Below are 25,526 nucleotides of genomic sequence, written 5' to 3'. Positions count from 1 at the left end.
CTCTCTTCACTGCTAACTTCTGACTCAACATCACTTTCAAATTGCAACTCTTCTTCCTCGCTATCCTCTTCATCACTAAAATTATATTCCTCATTATTTATATCTATATTCAAAATTGCTCGCTCTATAGAACTTTCTCGTAGCTTGTGAGACATTTTAAAACCTAAACCATAAATTCTTCTACCAACACAATGTCGAGCTTGGAAGAAAATATATAAAAGCAGATGCCGACAATAGTGTGCAAAGCTGTTCCAAGTTTTACCAGTGCGGCCAGATCATACTCTATTTGATTCAGAGTTGTGGGAGAAAAAAGTGCTTACGCTATTTTGGCCCAATAAATTCCAGTGGTTAAAATGAAAATGTAGTTCCAGGTTTTTCCTAGAGGGGGACTGCTCGAACCAACTTCAATAAAATTATGTATTATTTTGACAACTAGCTACTTCTTATATAAATTTCAGACAATCAATTTAACATTAACTAAGAAATAAGTAAAACAGAACACATGGCTGATCATATGTTATTGGAATATTTAAAAAAAAACCTAAGATGTGGGTTCGACAAGCCCCCGTTGGGAGTCCTAGAGCTAAGAAAATGTTAAAAAATTTAGTACTTTTTCTTGAGCCAGCGGCGGGTTCGGCTCCTCCTCTGCCCTTTCCTTCGGAAACCCATGAATCAATTATATTCTGGCGATTAGGCCATTCTTTTAGAGGAATGAAAATCATAATTCGTCCCTAAAAAAACAGACTTTGTTCCTCTAAAATGACTAAGTACACCAGAGAAAATAATAGTTATTCTTCCTAAAACTAACCTAATACGGGATAACAGTCTTTGATCTGAATAATTTTCAACAGTAATGAACTTTTAATGACGTGTTTGCGTGTTCCGTGTCATTGCAAGTTATTAATTACTTAATGAAATGTTTGCATGTTGCGTGTCATTAAAAGTACTTGATTACTTCATTACTACAAATAAATCTCAACCGAGCATACCAGATAGTAAAGTCTATGACTTGAACTTTGTTTAGAAAGGACTGTACAAGATTTTGCAAGTATGCCAAATGCGAATCTATTCCGTAATCAAAGACCCTGTAACTCGATCAAGATACGTAATGCCTCTTTCTACGTTTCACTGACTGCTCCAAATATTCCCACAGTTTTAAATTACATTTAAATATGTAAAATTTCTTACCAGAAATGGTCTTTCGGTGAACGTTTGTTACACCCTGTACAATCTCTACGTGTCCTCTGAACATGACAGTAGTTATTTCGCAAGGCGAGAGTCCAGTACTTAAATACCATGGAGAAATGCGAACATCTGGTCACTGAGAATGCCCAAATAATTGTGCTGGTTCGTCTTAATATTCAGTTGTATGAAAGAAACCCAAATTGTGATACAAGAAGCTTCTCTACACTGCTAAAGTGTTTGTATTCATCTACATCACAATAACAAACATAACGTATACTAATTGTAAAAAAATGCTGAAGCATGCTTTTGTAAGATGATCTCTCCCTATTTTTGTTAAGCGTGTAATTTTTATAAAATATAATTTAATCCGAAATACTACGCTTATAGAATATCAAAGACAACATAATTTTTCGATAATATGATTCATATTGACTGAAATCCAATATTTCCACTGAAATTTGGAGTACCATATTTTACATTTACTGAACATTCTATAGTAGCTCGATAATACTCCTAGCTGGCAGTCTGACACCGTCCCACTACGTCCACAGTAGCTCCATAAGTATTAGGTTTTGGAACAGTAATCTAACAAGTGCACACTAGCATTCCCATGAAGCATGGAGACTTGCTTTATCCTGCTACATGATAGGATACTTCAAAGAGTTTGCATAATTCTTACGGACAAGACTAGCGAAGTCAGGAACGTGTGGCGCACTAGTCCTGTCCACACTAATCTCTTCTGAATCGAGACCAAGATGTTCAGAATGAACAAACATTTTGCTCTCACACTAAACTTGTGTGGATTCTGTATGATAAGTGTGAATCCCGCTCACTTCCATACTTACGGGCAACAACATGGACTTTATTGTCTGGGAGGCAGAAACCACTATTATCCAAGAAGCTTGCCTTGTATTATAATCTTTCCTACATCAACAATGGCGTTCTCCCCGATTAACAGTTTCCGTTTACGAACATCTCAATGCAGAATACCAATGAACGTTTCTGCCCTTGAACTTGTAAAATTTGCTTTTCGTAAGCTTCCCGAAGGTTCTGGTCCCTGGCAAGCGTTCCAACTGGTATGGGATAATGTACACCTTCTACCTGCAAACAACTCACCTACAGTGAAAAATGCGATATTGAGGAGATTTTCAATAGTACTAGATGTTATATATAACATAGCTACTGGTGGGAAGGAGGAATGTCATAGTAGAATGAACACTTGAAGATCGTCTTTATGGGATCAGTTATCTATCATCTTATTTAGAAATCACATCTGTTTTACCTATTTTGTCAATGACTATAAGTATTCAGAAGCCATGAGATACTGTGTGCGGTTTTCCTGTTTCCTTCAACTCTTTTCATTTCATTCATTATCACGGCCTCCCTCAGCCTTGGAGCTAATTCTGTTAGTCTGCTGCATTCCATCTACTGTGATTTCAGGCATACGTGGACTACTGTCTGATGGAGGGTTCATTGAGCCTATGGTTGGTGATTGAGGGAACCTGTCTCCAAACATCATTCAGAAGTGTTAGAATCAACATGCCTGCCTAGTGTATGATATTGCAGTCATTCTAACGTAAGTGTTCCAATTACATACTTATGACATGATATCGAGTAATTCAAACAGACTAGAATACTTCAATATTTTCAACCCTATTGATCCAATACTGTAAGAGTAATTAGGTTAAAAGTAAATGAAATAGAATTATGACGCAAAGATTAAAATGTAAGCCATGAAACTCAATAAATCTCTTTAATTTGTTTCTGTTACTTTAATTTTTATATTTTACTTTATTATTATTATTATTATTATTATTATTATTATTATTATTATTATTATTATTATTATTATTATATACCGGAGCAATATTCGAGTATTTAATAAGCCAGAAAACTATAAATTGCCCAAGAAAGTTCAACATTCAAAAGTATTAATAAACTTACAATACCAACGAATAAGTTGAAAAATTGTCCTCTTTGCTTCAGTCGCCAATATTCTTAACTAAGTTTTCGGTGACATTTGACATCAGATTACTAGAAGAATTTATACTGGGTTCGAGCCCAAAGAGGAGCATGTGAACTCTTAATATGTTTAATATTTTCTGGTATTCATATGTTCAGACAAAATACTTTTTTCGGAGATTTCGTTAATGTGTGCCATTTTTTCTTGTAACCCACTAGAAAATCTCACATAGAATGAAAAAAAATGCCACAGATTTTCTGTGCTCTACGCCTGTTACGATGGGGAGATATTCTTAACGTCGCAATTCTTGATGAATCGAACGCAATTGTTTCCCCATCAGCTAGAAATCTCAAATATTTGAGTTCTTCCGAAAAAAAGAAACTTTTGTCCAGGAAGATTGTAACAACATGTATTCTTAATCTTTCTAATACAAATTTAAGAACGCTTTTATGCTCTTCCGCCGTATCTATAGCTACTCACAGATCATCACACTAGCTTCTTACCCCTAGATCTTTGATATCACCCAAAATGATTTGCTTTGTTCGAGCCAGAATGCAACAACCAGTATTAATTCCCACTGGTATTCGAGTATATTGATGAGCTCCTTCGTGGCTAACCGTTTAGCGTACGCGCCTTTGGGTAGGAGACCCGTGTTTGATTCTATGCGGAAATTCATATATTTCGGATTCCACATTAATCAGTAGGTCAACGTTTCATATTGCCTCGCTGCTGAACGGAACGTTAAACTCAAAATCAACTCGAGTAAACTGATAAATTCCACGAGGAATACAATCATGGTGGTCTCTCTAGGGAAATTCCGAAATATGCTTTGATCCCATCGAAGAGAACACACGCTTCCCCAATAAAGTAGGTAAACATTCCTCCAAAATATTCGATGGATATACATCGTCACATATTAATTCATTAACATTACAATAATTTCCTACAACACCCGTATTCAGAAGTTCCACCACGATCGCCACAGTGGCCGGCGTAAAGCTCGATCTGAACCCTATAGAACATAATTGGAATGAACTGGAACGTCAGTTAAGTGCCAGACCCACTCGATCAACAACCAAACCTCTACTGTTCACCATGCTACGGAAGGAACAAAGCACAATTCCACCGTCAGTGTACCAAAACTTAGTAAGTAGCCTACTCTGAAGTTAAAACGTTGTACGACAAACTAAAGGGAACCCGGCATCCTATTAGTTATACATGTTGTATCTTTCGAACCAACATAACCGGATGTCAGGTTACTTTTTTTAAATATATATGCGTGTGTGGGTGTGTGCAAGTGTAGGGGGTACTTGTATATGATGGTTGTATTTGTTTGTGGGTGACATTCACGTCTTCCTCTGGGATACTATTTTCGCACGCAGTATAGATTCATAAAATTTCAAAGTGGAAATGGCTGAAATTATTACATATCATCACAAAGAGGAATAAAGTATAGTAGCTCATCTCTATAAAAATAATCTTACATCCACTGAAATGGGGAATAGCACTTAGAATAATTAACAATGCACTTGTTACAATAGATTTAAAATGAATTGTTTCAAGAGTTTTTTTTATCTGCTGCAAGTATTCTAGTTGCTTCGTACATGTTTCAAGTCCTTTTCTTGTATCACAAATACGCCCTTTTATTGACAAATTTATTTAACGATAACGAAAGTTGGATAATTCATTTATAACAGATTTAACATATTGGCTGCTGGACATGAATCCCCTAAGGTTATGTACCAGGCCGATACTTTTTTCATGTATACATACTGTATGGAATAGGTGTATCAATCTTATGCACACGTTGTTTAGGAAATTCACCTTGTGTACCAATTTGATACCCAAGCCAGCCAATGTCTTAAGCTTGCATCTTTATATTTTTTAAAAAAATAGGCTTCGTTACAAGCACTATGATCAACTGTTATGGAAGTACTATTTTAATACTGATTTATACAGATATTTCGTAATTTGACAGTTATTGTAGTAAGCCTATTACTATTACCACTATTAACATTAATAATTTATTATTATTATTATTATTATTATTATTATGGAAGGCTAGTATGTAAGCATTATATTAATTGAAATTTCTAATAGAAATAAAAAAGTAAAATATTTTATTTTCTTACTGTTTTCCAGGGAGCTTTTAAAGAGCATAATTTTTTTTTTTCATTAATTGGAAGGTTGTCTCTGTTGCTAGCAACACTTCGATTTATTTTAAGAGTGGCACGTAGAAATATATTATGCATGCTTTTGCGGTAAACAATGTCCAGATTTGCTATCTGATAATAACTCAGTCATATTTTGTCCGTTTTATGGTTTATACTTTATATTTCACCTCAGTTCCTAATTCTTTGGTATGTACGTCTCTTTTGCTTTCATGTAACATTTCAAAATATATAATAAAATATAATAAAATTATTTTAAAAAGATTTTTATGTTTTATCATTACGGTATAATAAATTTTTGTTATGATTTCTTTTTAAATGAATAAAAGACTATCAATTTACTAAAAAGAATTCCATAAAACATTAAAACGAACACAGTATTACATACAATGCGTGGAACATCGTAAGAAGTAGGACTGATAATGCTAAATTGATACTATCTTGACAACCAATTTGCAGAAAAGTGCAGTCAAGTCCATAGTCCATGAACTTTTTATAGTCGTCGAAAAACTTCTTAATTTTGGAGGAACTTTCATTACCTTTTAAAGCAAGTGCAGCGCAGGCATAATTGTCTCTCAGGAAACTGAAAATAAAACAAAAATAAAATACATGAACTTAATTCTGATTTGAGGTCATTTCTACGGTGAAGTTTAGTTAAGAGGTAGTACCTGTGTGTTGAACGTTAGGAAAAGCTTGCATGGTAAATTTTAAAAATTAAATTGCAGTTTTAGACTTACAAACTAAGTTATGCATAAATACGGAAATAGCATATACCAGTCATGTCTGCCTGTTCGCTCGTTTCTATTTCCACCAGTAGCGTTTTTAGGATTTTGTTTCTGAAAGGGGGCAAGTACAATACATGAATAAGCACTTACATTTTTCTTTAGAAATGGTAAGAAGGAATATTGTTGTATGTGGAATTTGGGGAGGGGATTGAGCCAGATAGTCATTCCCCTAAATACGCCAATGATTTCCAGAAGTATCATACTGCAAATGATAACAGGAACGAAAAACGGTTTTTGATATCGATTCAACGTGCCAAGGATATATACCATCTGCGCATTTATCTCGCTAAACCAAAAGTGTTAAAACTTTAGATCATTCAGTTAACATATTGTTCAATATTGATTTCCATAGAACGAAAACTGTCATATAATAATTTTCTAATACGATTGAATTTTCTTAATCTCTTGTATTCTTTACCTTATCCCTCCGTTCGAAACTGCACGGGAGAGTTCGCGTATGGCTATATGTTAGCTTACATACCCGTGGCACGCGACAGGTTTGAATCCTCGTGAGAGCATATACAGATAGCATCCAACATTAGGCTATAGGTCCACGTTTGACATGGCCTCACTGCTCAAAGGGACGCTAAAATCTACAAACTGAAACAAACTGGAGATAGAACTCGCGGTGACTCAGCGAATGAGCTTTCATCTCTGATGCACGGAGACCTTGATCCGAACTCATCTTCTGCCAAGTGTGCGTTATGGTGGCTAAGCACGTCTGTGAAGGTTTCCCAGGGTTCAGCCTTTTTTCCCACTTCCTTCATTCAACAGTTTCATTCATTGCCGGCATTATTGTGTTCAAAAGGTTGAGTGCATAAACGTGGTAAGAAGATCAAAGTGATAAAAGTTTATTATTTTCGATTTGAATCTTAATAAAAATAGATCAATGTTTAATATGTAACGAGATGAACCTTATGTCTTATTATCTCGAAAATAAGTTACATTTCCGTTCATATATGTAAGTATATATGTTCTTATAGCTGAAAGTAGAAGTGATAGGAATCTGTTACAATTTTCATATATTAATAACGGTAAAAGATAGTGTTGGAAACGATTTCCATCACTGACTTTTTTATTCGTCTATTGAAATCACAACTGATAGATTGTGTACTGAATTTCATAATTTGAAACTTACACTGTTACTCTGCACCACTCGATTGCGTCCCGTGTCGGTATGATCAGTTTCCATCATGACAGCTGCGCATAACGACGTTTTATTGAAACGCAGTCCTTTTGATACAATCAAATGTTAACATGGCTCTCAGCGGAATAGAGCCAACTCAAACCGATCGAGGTGATCTGGGTTTATAGGACTCTCGAACTCTGTAAATAAAATTGTGTAAAACTGTTTTGAAGATATTATTATATGTGCAGATCTTTGACATCGTAGAGGCCGTCCACGAGTAAATGGAAATAAGATATCCTTTGTACATCTAATCTCCAAGTACTATAGTAACTAGATTCCCCTTTCCTTCATTTTTGTCAAATTTCTTTGTAGGAAATATTATGTTATTGTAATTAACCATAATCGACATTTTATTATTTGTAATCAGCAAGTAATCGATTTGCGTTTCATGCAAGCCACTGTAACACTTATGACAACACCTTTCGCGAAAACGTCTATTACTGAATGTACTTTCTACTTTTGTCAGTGCTTGCGAAGAAAGATTCATGATTACAAATCGGTTTCAGAGGTGATGTGCGTAATAAGGTTTTCTATTTTTGTATTCCTCCTAATAGAGAATGCATTTAAGGATGTTTATTTTGAACGTGCGTTTTTTTACTAAAAGAATAGGGTGGTTCCATGGAGAGGTTTCTTCACGAATGACCCTTGTTTTAGCAACGTGTCCAGCTGCTGCTTGAGGATTTCACGTAGGTAATACGGGACTGCGTAGGGCATTTTGTTCACAGGCGTAGTGTTTGAAAGGCGAATCTCGTGCTCAAAGCCACGAGGTAGTCCCACATCGTCTTCTGACCAACTCCAGATATCGGAAAATCTGATAGATCAGGTAATAGAAACGCTTCCGGTCTTTTGGAGACAAACCTGGATTAACATCTCGTCTTGGGTTATACATTTTTCTGGACTCCTACGACCTCTCTGGAGACGGTAAAGATTCTTCTAATGCTGTCAATGTCCTTCTTTCAGGTTGATCTGTTACTTCCTCAAACTCCTCCGCATCGACTGTGTTCGTTGCTTGACGTAACGTTACGTTGTTGACGGTGGGATTCTAACGAACACCACAGGGGACTCACAATCTACTCTTGCCCTCGGGATAAAAATTCCAAAAATTTCCTCTATACGTTGAGATGGTAACAGTAACATCTCTCTGCTCGTAATGTCCCAACAGGAACGTAACTTAATTTAGATGTGAGAAAGAGGTAGTAAAACACTATTTTCTAAGACTCTAAAAATAGCTCTAGATTCCCGAGCATTTCTCGATGTTAATACCTTAGATAGATGAACCTCTAAATTCTTAGGCGGTAGCTTTCTGGACGGAGGACGTTAATAGGGATACAGAGTCAAATTTTGTTTATCATAACTTAAAATAGCACTATGTTTTTTCTATAAAAAAATCCACACCAATTAGAAGACTATAACCGAAATTCGGGATGACTCTAAAAATATGTGTAAAACATTTGTTTCCAAGATAAAAATTCAACAACGCAATTAGGACACTTGAATACATTTCTCGGTAACTCCCCGTAATCTTGCGCTAAGGCGAAAACGTCTAGCATTCTTGGAACTAAATTCAGCAGATTAACTTGCTGACCATCTAAAAGAGCAGATACATGGGATAGCTCATTCGACGATATTATGGCGACTATAACGCAACTCCGAGCAGATTCGTTCCTGTCCTCTACCCTGTTTTCGAGTTTAAAGAAGCCTACAGTAAGGTGGGATCTGGTTAGGCATGTTGCATTTATGACGAACAATAGGACCCTTACTAAAGTCAAACCATGGTTCTGTAAAGAATATTGAGCGGAAGAACCTGAGTAATTTTTACTATTATTATTGTTATTGTTAGGGCGAGTTTGACGACCACTATTTCTTACATCATTGACCTGACATACATTCCTTTGCTGACATTTCCTATTTTGTGCTTGATATTTTCCTCGATGCTAATTATTCGACGATAACACGGATATCTGTAGAGTCATTTTTGCTAATTGCTGTTGCAAGTCATAAATTTAATCGCTAATTGCCTTAGTTTTCTCTTGTTGTACTGCCGCTGACTGCACGGAATTCTCCGCCTATAAAGCGAACTTTGAACTGCTGACTTCGCACTTCTGTAATTCTGATTTTCAATATTACTTGGAGAAAGCACTTAGGAGTGCAAGACCACAGAATACTTTTTAAAGTATTTTTCCAACTCTTTCTTCTTAAGTAATAACAGTGTTTTCTGTTCTACTACCAGGTCGCTAAATAGTACAGCCACAGTGTTATATACTTTGCGTATGACGACCTTGAAAATGTCGGACAAATCCTTCTATGATTAGCTATATTTGCTTCTTCTCAGGTGCAGTAGAATCTGCTCTCAAAATGGGATCCAGTTTCGCGTATATATAATCAACAACAGACTCATCATCGCCCTGTTCCCTTGCGCACATTTGGGCCTCAGTTTACTGAGGAACCAAATTGTCCCTAAATGCTGCTATTAATGCCTGTTTAAATTGTTTATAGGTCACCTGAGCAAAGTCCGGCTTTCTTTCCACAAACATAAATCAACTTTCAGCTGAACTTCTAAGCAGATTTCCAAGTACTAATTTCCATCTCATGAAGTGCCAACTATTATGTCAGCTATTGACTGCTATTGACTATTGACTCCGTACAAAACGTTCTACGTCCTCACCTAACCTAGCGGAAAACGGTTCTGGTCTGACGATGGTGTAAAAAGTTGGTAACGGTTGTTTATTACCTCCAGAAGCCATGTCTAATATGGGCTCCTTAACAGTAAATTCTAATGAATCGGGGGTAATATAAGATAAAGGTCTAAATAATTTCTGGTGGATATAGCCGCTACGGGGGATAAACACTCCACGGGATCGAAATAAATCGTGTCACTCAAATTCAAGAAGTCATCACCCGGTACTAAATGTTCGTCAACTAGACGTCGCAACATATATACATAAAATGAGCTAAAATGGGCATTAGTCTTACGAAAAACACAGTGTACATGTATCATTACTTAAGTCTAAATCACACATGTGAAAACAACAGGAAGGAAGAGAGATAAGAGGATATGTTTAACACAAGAGTTATTTGGGTCTTCTCCACCACTGTTCAAAGGAATTAAGAGAAAAGAAAACAAATATTGCAAATATTAGAACAATTTTTGACTAGTGTAATACAGTGAGGGAGGCAGAGGAGAAGCAGTGGTGAAAATTATTAGAAAGACAGTAATTCCGCCATTTTACGGGAGAAGATAGAAAAAAATGTAAACAAGAAACCATTATCTTTACCATTTTACGGGTGCTTAATTTGAAATAGTAATTCAAAGAAAGCTGTTTCTTCTGCAAGATTTACTCAGGATGTGACTCACTAGTAGGCCGGGTATTGGAATCAGACGATACCCGATTCAAGATTAAAAAAATATAAAAGGTGAGAATTTCTAATATTTGAAGAGAGTTTGCAGGTGAGAGAGACGTAATTAAGGGATGAGATCTGATGACACAGTACCTGTTGATCCATTGTTACGGCTGGGTTCCTCGTTGTCCTCGCTGTTGTTCGATCGGTAGTCCGTCGTTCTGTTTATAACGAAACCTGACTTTCTAGCCACTGAGCTAGAACATGATGTCGACTGAATCGAAGTTCATTCGCCTAGATAACTCCTTTTCGAGTATATACACCGACCGGCTATCTGGACAAACTCTTTCGGCGATCCAACTCCATAGGTTGGCTCCCCGGACCGGCTCCAGCTAACTCCGGAAATCTGACTCCCACACAGACTCCGCGTTTCCGGGTTGAACAGAGTATTTAAGGGACCAAATCCTCTGGTGATTTTGCTGACTCAAGCACGTGTTGATGAGATGATATCATTTCAACAGGCATTTGACGTCACAGAAGGTTAGATAATCGGAAAAAGAACACTCTCAACTTTATTACGTAAAATATACATTGACATAATACATTATATAAACACAAACAAATACTTTCACGATTCAGCAAACAAAATCACAAAACTACGAAAGATTACATTACCCGAATTCCCAAACGTAAATTAATTCATTAATAAGGACTATTTTTCGATATGTTTGTTATGCTTGATGCAGCCAAAACACTTTTATGTAATTAAAAAAAACAACAGATTCACAACGTTAATGACAGTTCATCGTGTTAAATAATATTTCTTAGTCATTCATTAGATAGATGAGTGGAAAATCAATGAATTACTGATCAATGAATACTGATCTCTTTACATATTTTTTACGATCTTTTTTACATATGTACCTGGACTACAAGGGAGAATAATAAAACATAATGTAAGCACATTGTCAATGAATGAGCAATATCTTCCTTCACGACTAACTAGTTTGTAGCATGTACAACATGCAAAACCACTAAAATTGCCACGTAATTCGGCACATCCCAAATTCGGGCAATTGATTGTATTTGGTAGAATGCTTCAATTCGTAATTGAGTAATTCAAATGTACTGCTTAGTGGAGTGTATGAAACGTTAGTCTGTATACAAGGACTACTTGTATGAAAGAACTTTCAACTTTGAAAGGGAACTAAAGGCGATGTTAACAGATAGGATTTCACGAAAGAATAAAGAATTCATAACTGATCATCTGGTTTCAAAAACTGGTAAGGAATTATAAACACTACATTATCTATTGTTTTGATTTGTACCTGTAACTTTTATCTATTTGAATATTGTGTTTGTTTATCTAGTGTCGTACGCAACGATGGGGGTCGAATACCTGGTAGCTTGTTTGAGCTTAGGTATGTTGTGATGATTACGTTATATTGCGAAGTTAAACTTTACATTTCAGTAGTTTAGGAAGGCAAAGAACGTGATGACCAGAACTTTTGTAGTCCCATGAAAGTCAGTAAAGTTCACCAACAAGTTATAGAAAACCAAATATACGGGAGTTGAAAAGTTGGAAGAAGATAGAAGATGAAAATGTTCTGGGTGCTGGTATTGACGATTTGTTTCCTTAGTTCACATTCCTGGTATTTGTTTAATAAAACAATTAATTGTTTCACCTAGGAGAATTGTTGCTGATGGCTGATTATTGCTCTAAAATGGTTAACAACAATTTCATGTTTACTGACAAGTGGACTTGATATCCAATCTGGATTATGACTCAGGGGCATGCCTCAGGTTGCATTTAACTATGTTTAGAGTGTAGAAGACGTACATTGACTCAATTTTAAGTATTACGTTTTTTAAACTCTTATATTGTAATCGTATTTTGCACTTTACAAATGTTTGTGGTAAACCCTATAGTTCCGTTACTTTTGAATATTTTGATTTCAAGTAAAATCTAACTAGAAGAACTGTCTTAATACAGAAAATTATTTTCATTGATTTTTAAATATTACTTACACTTTGCCTCGACGAGTATCGAACCCGGTACAGGGTTTTCTTATTGACAGTTATTTTTATCACACTAACACTTATGATTAACAGTTACAGAGGTGTCCGTATGAATTATTATGTGACGTTATAAATATAATAGACATAATATACATAATAAACATAATAAACATATAAGCTAGTAGAAGTATTTTAAACAAATATGGGATTTCTAATGTATATATCACTGACTTTTTTGAGAAATGATTTAAGGCATTTTCGTTTTAGATTGTACTTTCTACCATTTTCACTTTTTTAAATTTATTTTTAGGACGATATTTACGTAAAATCGTTACAAATTTGAATGCAGTAACAATTACTTTACCTTAAATTTTAATGTACACATGTATAGATATACGGATTTAATAATATTTTGTAATAATGGTAGCCCATAATTAAACTTGTCCGAGTTCGCATGCGAATTACTATCGACGAGGACGGAACTATGGTTAAAAATAAGTATAACTGGCTGTAATAATATTTTGTGAAGTAACTTTTACTGTATATGTATTGAAGAACAACTAAATACATTTTCTTTATAAACTTTACGTTACTTTGGCTTTTGTATTGCTAAAATTTATATTAAACGTTTTTTTTTTTAAGTTAAATTTTTGAGTGTCTAGGCTTGGTATAGAACTGGGTGGCTTGATAAGGTCATTTATGTATTTATGCAGGAAAGTGAATTTTGCACAATTACTGTGGTTAGAGCAAAGCTCTGAATTTTCTATAACATAAAATATTTTTGTATTGTTAACAAGAATGATTGTCGAATACTATAATAACATGACTTTTAATGGTTTTAAATAAATCCTGGATGTTATAGATTAGAAAGAACTGTATTTCATATATATAATATATAAAAATTATCAACTAACATACTTAACACTGTTTGTGCAACACCAGGTAGATGGTCGGAGTAGCATGCGGTTATAGCATCGGTTTTTACCAACGAAACCAGGGTTAGAATAGTACAGGCCCTAAATTTTTAACATGCTCTAATTTCACTTCAATCTATATTCCTAATTGCTTTGCAAGATCTTTTCCTCTGATGGAGAAGGAAAGAAATGGCCGAATAGTAAGAATGGGAATTGGATTAGCTTCATGAATGGAAACAAAGATTTTAAAAATTTAATTCCTTCAATTTCTAACTCATCTATAATCGATGCTTTTTTCTGTTTCTTCTCACATACAAAATATTTTGAAATAATACATTTGCACACATCGAATTACAATATCAATTATATATAGCACTCATTGGACAACATGCTCCAAACGAAAGCGATTAATTTCAAAATGAAGAAATTTCTTCTTGCCTCAAATCCACAACAAAATCTTATTTTCGTGCTCCACAGGATTAACAACTGTCGTCATTACCTTGACATACTAGATGCAAATTTGAGTGCATCTTTACGAGCGTATATGGTAGATTTATGAGTATTGAACCCGAGCTAATGGAGTACAGCAGTCACGGGAAGATACTTTTATTGCTGATTTTATATATTCTGATTTATATGGTTGTCAATAAGAGGTGTCTTTAAGAAGTATTGAACCTTATTTTTTTTCGCATAAACAAATAAAGCACGAAGACTTTCTTCAGAGTAGATGTAGAGGGGACACTCATGCTTAGTCGTGAATTCTTTTTCCACTTGTAGAATTGCGTCAATCTCTAGCAGTCGGCCAATGAGCAGAGACATGTAGTGAGGGGTCGTTGGGTTTCAATTTTTGTAAAGTGACAGAGAAACTTCAGAAGCGATATTGCATCAAATTTTGTAAAACCTTGGCGATACTCAAGCGAAAACCACTTTATCGGATCGGTACATTCAAGTTTAAACGATAAGTTGCGCATGGGGGAAGTATCATCGAAACACAACACAACATTCCTGTGTGTAGGTAGATTCCCGACTTATTTAACTTGCCTCCGTGTAGTTTCTTTCTAATTAGGCAAACTAAAAATGCCATTAAAACATATCCGGTTTGAGTCAGGAAAAGAAATCATGCAGGAAGCCATTGCATGGTTCCTCACCATTCCAAAAACTGCGTTATAGAAGTGTTTCCAATAATGGTTGGAACGCTGGGGGAAGTATATACATTACCAAGCGGAATACTTAGAAGAGGACTAGGTTTGAAAATTTCCAAATCAATAAATGCATTTTGGCCAACCAAAGATTCAATATTTTTTGAAGATACCTCGTACGTACCTCTGTATGATCAAACGTTCTTTAGTTTCGGAATGACTGATATATTTTATTCTGTTGGAACTTACTTCTTATTTATTTGTGAACTTCACGCGTAAAAAGCTACACTTTTAACTAGGACATAGTATCTATTGTTACACTTGGAACTCAGGAATAGTATCTATTATACACTTGTAACTAGAGCATAGTATATATTGCTACACTTGTAACTGGCGCTTGCTATCTATTGCTGATTGCTCCTATTAACAACGTATCACATGTAAATCTATTTCTAATAGTGTTTGCGCCAAACGTAAGCTCGCTACAGACTACAGGTTTAGAGCTGTAAATGTTTATAATTTAGATTTCCTAATTTCCCCATAAGGCACTTGCAGAAAATATTGCTGCTCAAATCTAAACATGGTTACAGTCCATACGTTGATAATGAACATCATAGCGCGTACATATTAAGTATAATCATTATCAATTTTCAAATAATAAAAATAAAATCTGGTTTTCAGTTGCAATTATATCGTCGCAACAGTTTTAATCATGTTTTAAATCTGAAAGTGTCTTGCATTCTAGCTGTATCTGTAGCATCAGGCGAGAAAAAAGAGCAGATAGAAAAGTATTAATGTAACTATTAATAATTACGAATTAGTGTAACGCAGTCTCATATATTTGCTTTTGATAATAATAATAATAAAAACATACATGCATAAACTGTCTCCAGAGTGATTGTAGAACTGTCGTTTCCATTCCATTGAACATTCAAAACGAACAAATATCAGGCTCGAATCTCGTATACGGCTATAGGATTCTGTAAATCCTGAAATATACATCCCAAAAGTCAAACTATATTATTATGTGTAAAGAAGAGCTAAACCAAATATCGATAGAAAAATCTACAAAAAATATAGAATATTGTTATACACACAAGAGTACAAAATTTGGAAAGGAATCGTCATTTCCTTTTCATGAAAAAGTACCATTATCTACTTTACAATTTTGTAACCTTTTTGTTACTTTCGAAGGACGATAGGAGAGAAGAAGCTATGCTCATTGTGAATATATCGAATTCAATATTTCAAAGCTTTTACATACTGCAAACATTATTTTCCGATATCTATCTGTTTCATCGTCCAGATGTACACTCACCGAAAGGCAATACTATTCAACGTATCTACACCAAAGTTTCAACTTGAGATTCTTCAGAGAAGGTTTTCGAATATTCTTCCTTTCCCCTGAATTAAGTCTTTACTAAATGTTGAAAATGGGAACGCTTTTGTTTGTTTTTCATAAACCAATATTCAATTAACAATTCTATAAGACTTCTTTCTACGAAAAAGCCTCTGGGTTGTCTGTTGGGGTGAACTTTCATGTACGATTTTCTCAAAACAAACTCATTATTTATATACTAGTGTATACGGTATACATAAGGCTCACTATAAAGTATATATAGGTATATATGACAGACTTACTATATATATGATAAATATGCCTAATTTCAAACTACAACATAACGTGAAAAATTACAAACTTGGGAAAGTTTATGAAAGTGCTTCTCCGCATCCGCATGAGTAATATTTGACAGAAACTCCTTTATGTGAAGAAATGTTGTCCTGCTTTGTCACCTGCAGGGTTCCTCATAAACTAGATGAAATAGAAAAAGTAGTGAAATTTTTCGTGGTCGTTCGAACGTGAAGTAGAGCTGCTTATTCACCAGATATTTGTAGCATATATGTTAGAGCACAGTGTATCGTGTATATATAAATGTGTAGAGGATATTACAAAGAATGTAATCATATACGCAAAATATCCCTAGCCATCGTATAAAGTACAGTACCGAATTAAGTTCGTTAGTCTGTTTGTAGCCCCGGGACACGAGAAAACAAAGGCAAGGAGCCTTCGTTGTAACAAGCTCTCTAGGAGGTAACCGTTATCAAAGGTTTTGTCAAGGTCCATGAACTTTGTCAAAACTATGCGCCGGATTTCATGTGCCTTGGTTGCAGAGGGGAAGATGATTAGCTTTCCTACGCTTTTAATATTTGATTCTCTTTCATTTGATCTCCATGTTTACCTAAGACTGTTTGTTTATAGCCTTACTACAGCACTCAATTCTCTTCGTGTTCTATTGTTTCATATTGTATCTAGGCTCAATTTCATCCTGTGTAATGTTTTTGAATTGGTTTCAGTAATAGGTCTCTGGTTTAGAATAGCTAATTTCTATGAAATGATGAACGTTGCGTTTCCATAATTATAATAAAATGTACTATGATTAAAAAATACGTAGGTGTGTTCACATATGTAATTCAGATCCTAGGCGTATATGATAGTGAAATTAATAGCGAAAAGGTGGTACTGCGAAATTAGGCACACCTGTTGCGAAATTAGAATACATAACCGCGAAATTGGGACCAATTGTATTTTGTACTTCGACGAAACATTACTAAATTTCTAAACGCAGCAAGAAGCAACAACGTGTGTTTCTAGTCAGGTTAATATGTACCTCCAAAACAATCAAGTCTGCTGTTATTTGCGTATTGCATATTTCGTAATATATATGCTGATGTGCAATTTATTGCAAAATTCGGCATTCTTACCTCCCCCATATATATATATATATATATATATATATACTAGCAGCGTTCACCCCGCTTCGCTGCGGTCACCCCGGAACGCAATAAACGTTGTTACTTAGATAATTTTTACTTTTTCGCTTTCAAGTGATATGATAAAAACCATAGAAGATTGCATTAAATGTTAACATTATATCGCCTGTCATTTATGTTAACCCGCCCCGCTTCGCAGCGGTCACCCCGGAACGCAATAAACTTTGTTACTTAGATAATTTTTACTTTTTCGCTTTCAAGTGATTGCAGTAAATGTTAACATTATAGCGCCTGTCATTTATGTTAACCCGCCGAGTGACACGGTCATGCGGGTTGCATATAAATACGTTTATTTTTACCTATGATGATCTAACAAAGGATTTGTACGTTATGGACACTTGAATGGTCAATTATCTCAAGACACTGGTAATTAAAAATTAAAGTGATATGATAAAAACCATCTAGGGTCCAAATCCTAATAACCCCCCAAAAATAAAAGAAATTGGTTCAGCCGTATTAGCGTGATGAGGGAACAAAGGATTTGTACGTTCTCTTTTATATATATAGATATAATATTTCACAAATAGATGCTGTTTTAACATATTTACAATATAGTGAGTTTTGATTACTATAGTTGTCTGGGAAAATTTATAGATATTTCTAAATTGACTAAATCATTACTTTTCTTATAACAGAGACTTGTTTTCCCTTGGTTGGTTTTTCAGCATAATTGCATTTATACAATTTCTTGACAAAAGGATCGCTTATATTTCATATAGAATATTTATTAAATAGAATGGACTGGACTTTTTGTCTATACAAAAACGTCCCGTCATTTACCTTACAAATAAATTGAATTATACTTAGGTTCACATCCGTACATGAAGGAAATGAAAATATTAAGAAAAGGGAAATTGTGTATTTGTATTTCAAAGGACATTCGACCAACCCCATTAAACATTCACGTCATAAGGGGTCTGTTCTACTGTAGTTCATTTTACTCCGCCTTGTTTGTTTTTCAGGTGTTGTCCAGGCAACACCCTATCCGTAGTATATATAAGAAAAAAATATACAAGAATTTTGCCTCCATTCTCGGACTTCCAGCAGCCAAGGTTCGATCCTCGTAGGACGTCATGTTTTTTTTGGTAATTGTGTCTTTCACTTTGTTATTGATCAGGTTACTATAGACAACTTCTATTCCCCTAGACAACATTAATCTTTTCGTAGCTCAAGTAATATTTATATTTTGTCGGAGTCATGAGATACAAAATTTCAGATAAAAGCACTAGCACAGGTGTCGCTTGACATAAGCAGATTGCCAATCATATTGCAACAGAGAATCTTTTGCAATATAAATAAAGACCTACGTGTATTTTTCACTACATTGTTTTCTTTTATTTAAGTTCTCTTACTCATTGTCTGTTATCGATGTTCCTTCTTTAATATTTTATTTTAGTAAATAATAAATATTAATAATCTGCATTTGTTCTTTTTGTTCTCTCTGAGCCTTATAGACCTCAGGTACATAAATTTTCTTTGAAACAACTCCCATTTGAGGTTTCAACACAAATCTCGGGTTCGTAACTTTTGAGATTATTCGGAGTAACGACGGTGTTTACGTATTTTACGCCGAACAAACCGAAAAGTCGCTTCAAATTTGAGCTCTTATTCCGGGATATCTAAGGTGCGTTAGGTTTTATTCCGGATCTAATCACATTCCATCATAAGAGGCTGAACTCCAAGAGAATAGAGCCGATGACTATATTGTGTTATATATTTAGCATGGACTAAAAATTAAAGTATTTAATTAGAGTAGGACACCTGTTATTTCTCTTCTTTCTTACTTCCAAGAAGGACATAACAAGCAATTAACGATTATAGAAAGTAAGTTATCAGTTGTTATACTTTATTGTACTTAATCTATTAGCAATAAGACTGTTGGTTGTGCTCTAATTTTACAATTAACTTAGTACTCCTATAAAGGTGGGCGGATAAAATATTAGTAAGCTTTACTCAAGAACAAATACAAATAACACTAACTGATTAATCTGCTCTACTTACACTTTGAAACACTACCAATCTTACCTCAAAATTATTACAATGGACTGAATTTATATTTCACTTTGATTTTCAGCTGGTACACATCTACTCTTCGCAGAACTGCGTAAACAAGAATGTAGTCAAGACAATCCTTTGAACTCTCTCATGACGAATTAGAAATTTTAGACCGCCTACCACCTACTGCAGTTATTACTTTTAACTAAAGATACTGACATAACAGAGTTATAAAGACAGTATAAGTTTTTTTTTTTTAATAATTCAGGTCTTACAAATCCAGGACATAGAACATCCACGGTACAACCGTTGGAAAACAAAATTTTTCTTCAAAGATAAAATATTACATTGCAAGTATTTCTATACTAATGCACATCAACATTTATTATGTGTACCCGTAAAACTAAGAAGTACTATCTTTGATGAATTTCATACTTCTTTCGCTGTACATCCTGGCTTTCTGAAAATGTACTTGTTAATCCTTTCTAAATATACAAAATCTCAAATACTGTTTACATTCCAAAATAGAAACTTGTATTTGCAAGGAATAATGGTTCCTCCTAAATTTATATCATCCAGAAATTTCAATACTAGGGATCCAAGGTTTCAAGGGTCCAATAATAAAGGAAACTATATTTATGTAGTATGTAACGTATGTTAATCTACAGCTGAAAAACATAAATAATTTTTAAGTAATGACTCCTATATTGGCACGTAAAATGACAAAATTAGATTGCTTTTTATCATAAAAATATTCCCGATGATGACTATGGTTAAACTCTTCAGTCTCTACCAAGTATTTACCTGCCAAACACGTATAGATTTATTAAGAAAGTGTACAAATTTATGTCAAGTTGCAAAGTTTGAGGGAAGAGGTTGGTAGTGAGTGCGCCCCTGGCCAAAATGCACCTTCTTTCACATTACAAAATCTTCGTAATCATCCTAAAGAGGTGCACCCTCCAAACAACGGGAGAAGCAAAAACAACCTCGAGATAAGTTTAACGTCTACCAAAATCATTTTAGTACACTAAAGAATATATGTCCGTGTACACTTACGTGAAGAAGAAGAAAAAACAAGAAGAGTGTAAGCCAAGAAAGCCAATGGTTTCATTTCAAAAATGTTGAATTACCTTTTCTAGTTTAAGGTGTAGTGTTTTCTTCCTACTTAAACCATGTATGCTCTTTAACATATATATTTAGTTTTGTTTAGTTATATATAGAAATATCAAAATTCTTCGGAATGAGTTTGAAAAGGTTATATCCGAGATTACGAATGGAAAGACAACCGAGATAGATAATATACCAATCGAATTCATTAAAAATATGGGAGACAAGGAAAAGAAAGAATTGTTCCGACTATGCAATGAAATACATGAAACAGGGAAGTGGCCAAAAGACTTTCTGAAGACGATCATGGTATCGGTGGCTAAGAAATCGAACCCAAAGAGATGTAAGGATTATATAACAATTAGTCTCATATCTCATGCAAATAAAATTTTGCTCCGAATACTGAACAGAAGGTTGTATGGAAGAACAAACGAAAAAAAATTGAGGAGGAGCAGTTCGGATTCCGAAGAGGTAAGCGTACAAGAGATGCTATTCGATTATTAAGGGTGATCGGTGAAAGATTTGTAGAAAAAAAGGGAAAGAGATGTATGCTATATTTATTGATCTAGAAAAGGCTTTGATCGCGTGAATTGGAAATTGTTGAAATGAGTTCTAAAAAACATAGAGTTGGAATGGAAAGATTGAAGATTCATAAGAAACTTATACATGAAACAATAAGTAAGTGTTAGGATAGGGGAAGAACTGACGGAAGAGAGTGCAATTGGAAGTTGAGTTCGACAACGATGCTGCCTCTCACCTACATTATTTAATGTCTATCTAGAAGAGATAGTGAAAAGGAGATATTGAAGATGATGATGACGGCATTTCGTTAAGAGGTAGAATGATTAGATGCATAAGATTTTGCAGACGATTTGGTGCTTGTTGCAGAATCTGAAAAGTAAATCAATAAAATGTTAGAAAACCTGAGAATGGGCTTTCAAGAATATGGGATGAAAATAAATGTTAGAAAAACAAAAGCCATAGTGATTGAAACGAAGATGTCTGTGTCAAATATAAAAGTGATAGGAGAGAAAATAGAACAAGTGAATACTTTTGATATCTGAATAGTATTCTTAGTAATGACATGAAGTGCGAACGTGAAATAAGAGAATGGCGTAAGAAATCTTTACGAGGAAGAAAAATCTGTTTTGTGGAACCTTGAATAAACAGTTGAGAAAAATACTCATAAAATGCTTCGTGTGGAATGTTTAACTGTATGGGGCGGAAGCGTGGACATTACGTAAAAGTGATGAAAATCGACTGGAATCCTTCGAAATTTTGGTGTGGAGAAGAATGGAAAGAATTAATTGGGTCGAGCAGAAAACGAATGAGTGGGTGTTTGTAATGATAGAGGAGAAAAGATCACTTTTAGATATTATTGAGAAGAGGAAGTGAAGGTTAGGACAATGCCTAAGAAGAAATCGTATCATGATTGACGTTCTAGAGTGTATGATGGCGGAAAAGAGTGGAAGGGGGCGAAGTAGAATAAAATTAATGTATGATAACATATGTAAACAGAAACATTATACGTGAAGACGAAGATTTTAGCGGAGGATGTGGAGCATGGAAGCTTCTCAGCTGCTGCAGGTGATCTGCCATTAAGGGCAGAAAACTTATGATGATAATGTTGATATAGCAATAGGTACTGCTCGGAAAGACTGAAGTTGAATAGATTCCACCAAAAATTTTTAAAGCACCCAGTAGATTTGAAGAATTTGTATTCACTGTAGAGCTTAATTTGTATTATGGATAACGTGTGTTCATAAAGTGCATGAGGCTTATGAAACAAATTAAGTAAACTATATTAGCTTCTATTTCCTTAGTGGGTGAGAGAAGCATCTTTTCCATATATTACGAAATATCAAAGCGTAGAGTTTAAAATATGTCAATGCAGAAATATACCGGAAAAGAACCTCAAATTTGATTTCGTGTTTCGGAGTCTATCATGAAATAATCGTCAACTTATCGCTTCAAATATGACTCCCAAAACCACAAGTAGGATCATATCTTGCAAACTATTGCAAACATAATCAAAAAATATGTCCTTTTTAACGCCTATTATCAATTAACCCAACACGACAATTTTAACCCGCAGTGACTTAGGTTCATTTGGACCAAGCTACTATCGTGTGAGGGAAAAGAAGAAAGGAACTAATTCACACAACTCTGGAGAGGTTGAATAGTGAAGAAACTCGACTTCAGCAACAATGTTCTTTCAACACAAGTAAAATTGTTACTGTGAATATAGTATTTCCTATTTTTTCTCTTTTTGTTTATTTGCACTTTTGTGATCTTAATCTCAGACTATGAATTTCAGGATGTTTTGATGCTGAGTAATTTGACTCAGTATATTGTTACAGGGTGCCCTTCTAACCAGGCCCCTCCCTAGTCCTGACTCTATGTAGCGCGGACTTTTTTATATGGCTCTTTTAGCTGTAGCCGTTTAGACAGCTCTATTTACCAAGAGCCTTCTGATTCAGGTCGTTTTAAGGTAGAGCTCTTTGGATCCGGGTTTCCTGACGCTGAGTTGTTCTGAACCTAGCACTTTTGATGCGGAATCTTTAGACCACGGGTTTTCTGATTCGAGATTTCTCTTTTTGTATCTTTGTTTTTATCCTTTTAACGTGAAATCCGCCGAATGTTTCAATTATTGTTGGAGAAATATCTCACAAATGTTTGTTTATTAAGGTAGAAATGCAGGGCATAGGAATATGTTTAAATCTTTTGATGATGGAGAAAAAGATATTTTGATCCAAACCAGAACATAAAATGTTTCCTCCCAAATTCGACACTTTTTCTTTATAAATAATAAATTATTATATATATATATATATATATATATATATATATATATATATATATATATATATATATATATATATATATATATATATATATATATTTGGTCTAGGAATTAATTCGTGCGGTTGGTACGCACACATTGAAGCTGTAGTAAAAACACAAAATACATAAATACCTTAAGAAAAATATTGTCCATCGCTAGCCACCACTTTCGCCCATCTGTCAGGCAATGTACGGATTCCGTGGCGAAAGAAGTCCTCATCCTTGGAAGCGATCCAGTCAGAGACCCATGTTTCGATATCTTCTGAAGAAGTAAACCGCTGTCCAATCAAATCGTTGTTCATGCAATCGAACAAGTAGTAGTCCGAAGGAGCAACGTCTGGTGAATACGGCGGGTGATGTAAAACTTCCCATCCGACATTTTCTAAATAGGTTTTGACCGGTTTTGCGACATGTGGGCGAGCGTTATCATGTTGAACAATAAGTTTATCATGCTGTTCTCCCATTCTGGTCGTGTTCTGGCCAGAGCTTGCTTCAAACGCATTAATTGTCGTCGATAACGTTCTCCATTCATAGTTTCACCCGGTTGCAGCAGCTCATAGTACACCACACCTTTCATATCCCACCATATGCACAGCATAACCTTTGCACAGTGAATATCTCGTTTTGGATGTAATGGACCTGGTTCACCTGGTTTCACCCAGGCCTTTTTTCGTTTAGGGTTCTCGTAATGGATCCACTTCTCATCACCCGTAATAATTCGATGCAGAAACCCCTTTCTGCTCTGTCGTTGAAGCAGCAATTCGCAAATGGTTTTTCGTCTTTCAACGTCTCTGTCTTTCAATTCATGTGGAACCCAATGTGACATCTTTTGAATCATTCCCATGGCTTTCAAGCGTTTGGAGACTGTTGTTTGATCAACGCCTAATGCTGCTGCAAGTTGTTCCTGCGTTTGACACGAATCCTGCTCGAGCAATGCCGTCAATTCTTCGTCTTGAAATTTTTTTGGCTGTCCAGCTCGCTCTTGGTCTGCCAAGCCGAAATCACCACTTCTAAACCGTGCAAACCACTTCTGACACGTTCGCTCAGCTAGAGCATGGTCACCATACACTTCCACCAAAATACGATGACTTTCAGTCGCAGTTTTCTGCATGTTAAAGTAATGCAGCAGGACACCCCGCAAAAACACTTTATCAGGCTCAAATTGCGCCATGTTCACTTAACTACAAACTGGTGTTGTTGACGCTTTAATCCACTGCCCTATACTACGAACGATACGCGATGACAGGGGTTTGCAACACATGTGTGGATACACGGAACTGTGGGACGCTCCGTTCGTTGCGCCATCTCTTGTCCACCCGCACGAATTAATTCCTAGACCAAATATATATATATATATATATATATATATATATATATATATATATATATATATATATATATATCAGGGTTCCTAATGGTAAGGGTACTGAAAGGAAGAAACTGGTTCTACTATGTTTCGTTAAAATAGCTTCCCGCTGGTGAAAGAGATTTTGTCATAAAAAATATAACTGATTTTCTTCAATAAAATGTATTTCGATTCTGGAATTGAAATTACTTTTTTCTGAGAATATCCATTCTGGTCCTGGATCTGAAACCCATTTTTAGAGAAAAAATAAGTTTCTGTTCCAACACAGAAATTAATTTTTCTGAGAATTCTGGTTTTGAAACCAGAAACCGTTCTCTCTGGACAATGAGTTTCGATTCTGAACCGATTTCTTTTCTTTTTTTTTTTTTTTTGCCATAACCATTTTTTCTGATAAAATCGTTTTTCGCTGCAAAATAGAAATGTAGTAGGACCCATTTATCCTAATCGATTCCGTTACCGTTAGCAACTCTAATTGCAAAGCGCATGAAAGTGAAGTGTTGGAAAGTAGTCGCAAATTGCATTATGGGGTAAATAGGAAGCTATTACACATTGCCGAAATTCTTATGGAACCTTATGCTCGGGTCAGTGGGATGATTATAACATATGTTGCACACTCATGTCCAAAATGATTGTCGAATATCTATAACTGTCTTCTTGTAAGAATATAATTTGATAATG

At 35.0% G+C, this 25,526-nt stretch overlaps 1 protein-coding gene across 3 annotated transcripts in view; it reads right to left on the bottom strand.

Moving 5' to 3' along the window:
• Nucleotides 1-5,296: 5,296 nt before the first annotated feature.
• The window catches only part of LOC145684620 (uncharacterized), a 214,706-nt gene continuing 194,476 nt past the window's right edge, over nt 5,297-25,526 (bottom strand). For 2 of the 3 annotated variants that reach the window (XM_081757008.1, XM_081757009.1), the window contains 2 exons: nt 15,579-15,693; nt 5,297-5,902 (listed from right to left, as the gene is read on the bottom strand). In XM_081757008.1, coding sequence (XP_081613134.1) covers nt 5,683-5,902; nt 15,579-15,693 — 335 coding nt within the window. In that variant the 3' untranslated portion in view covers nt 5,297-5,682. The remainder of the gene's footprint in view (nt 5,903-15,578; nt 15,694-25,526) is intronic. The other variant, XM_081757010.1, reaches the window with a different exon arrangement.

This window comes from Thermobia domestica, chromosome 5, assembly GCF_964235325.1.
Source record: "Thermobia domestica chromosome 5, izTheDome1.hap1.1, whole genome shotgun sequence".
Taxonomy (NCBI): Eukaryota; Metazoa; Arthropoda; class Insecta; order Zygentoma; family Lepismatidae; genus Thermobia; species Thermobia domestica.
Note: the sequence above shows the minus strand (reverse complement) of the source record. Positions and strands in the feature narration are given on the sequence as shown.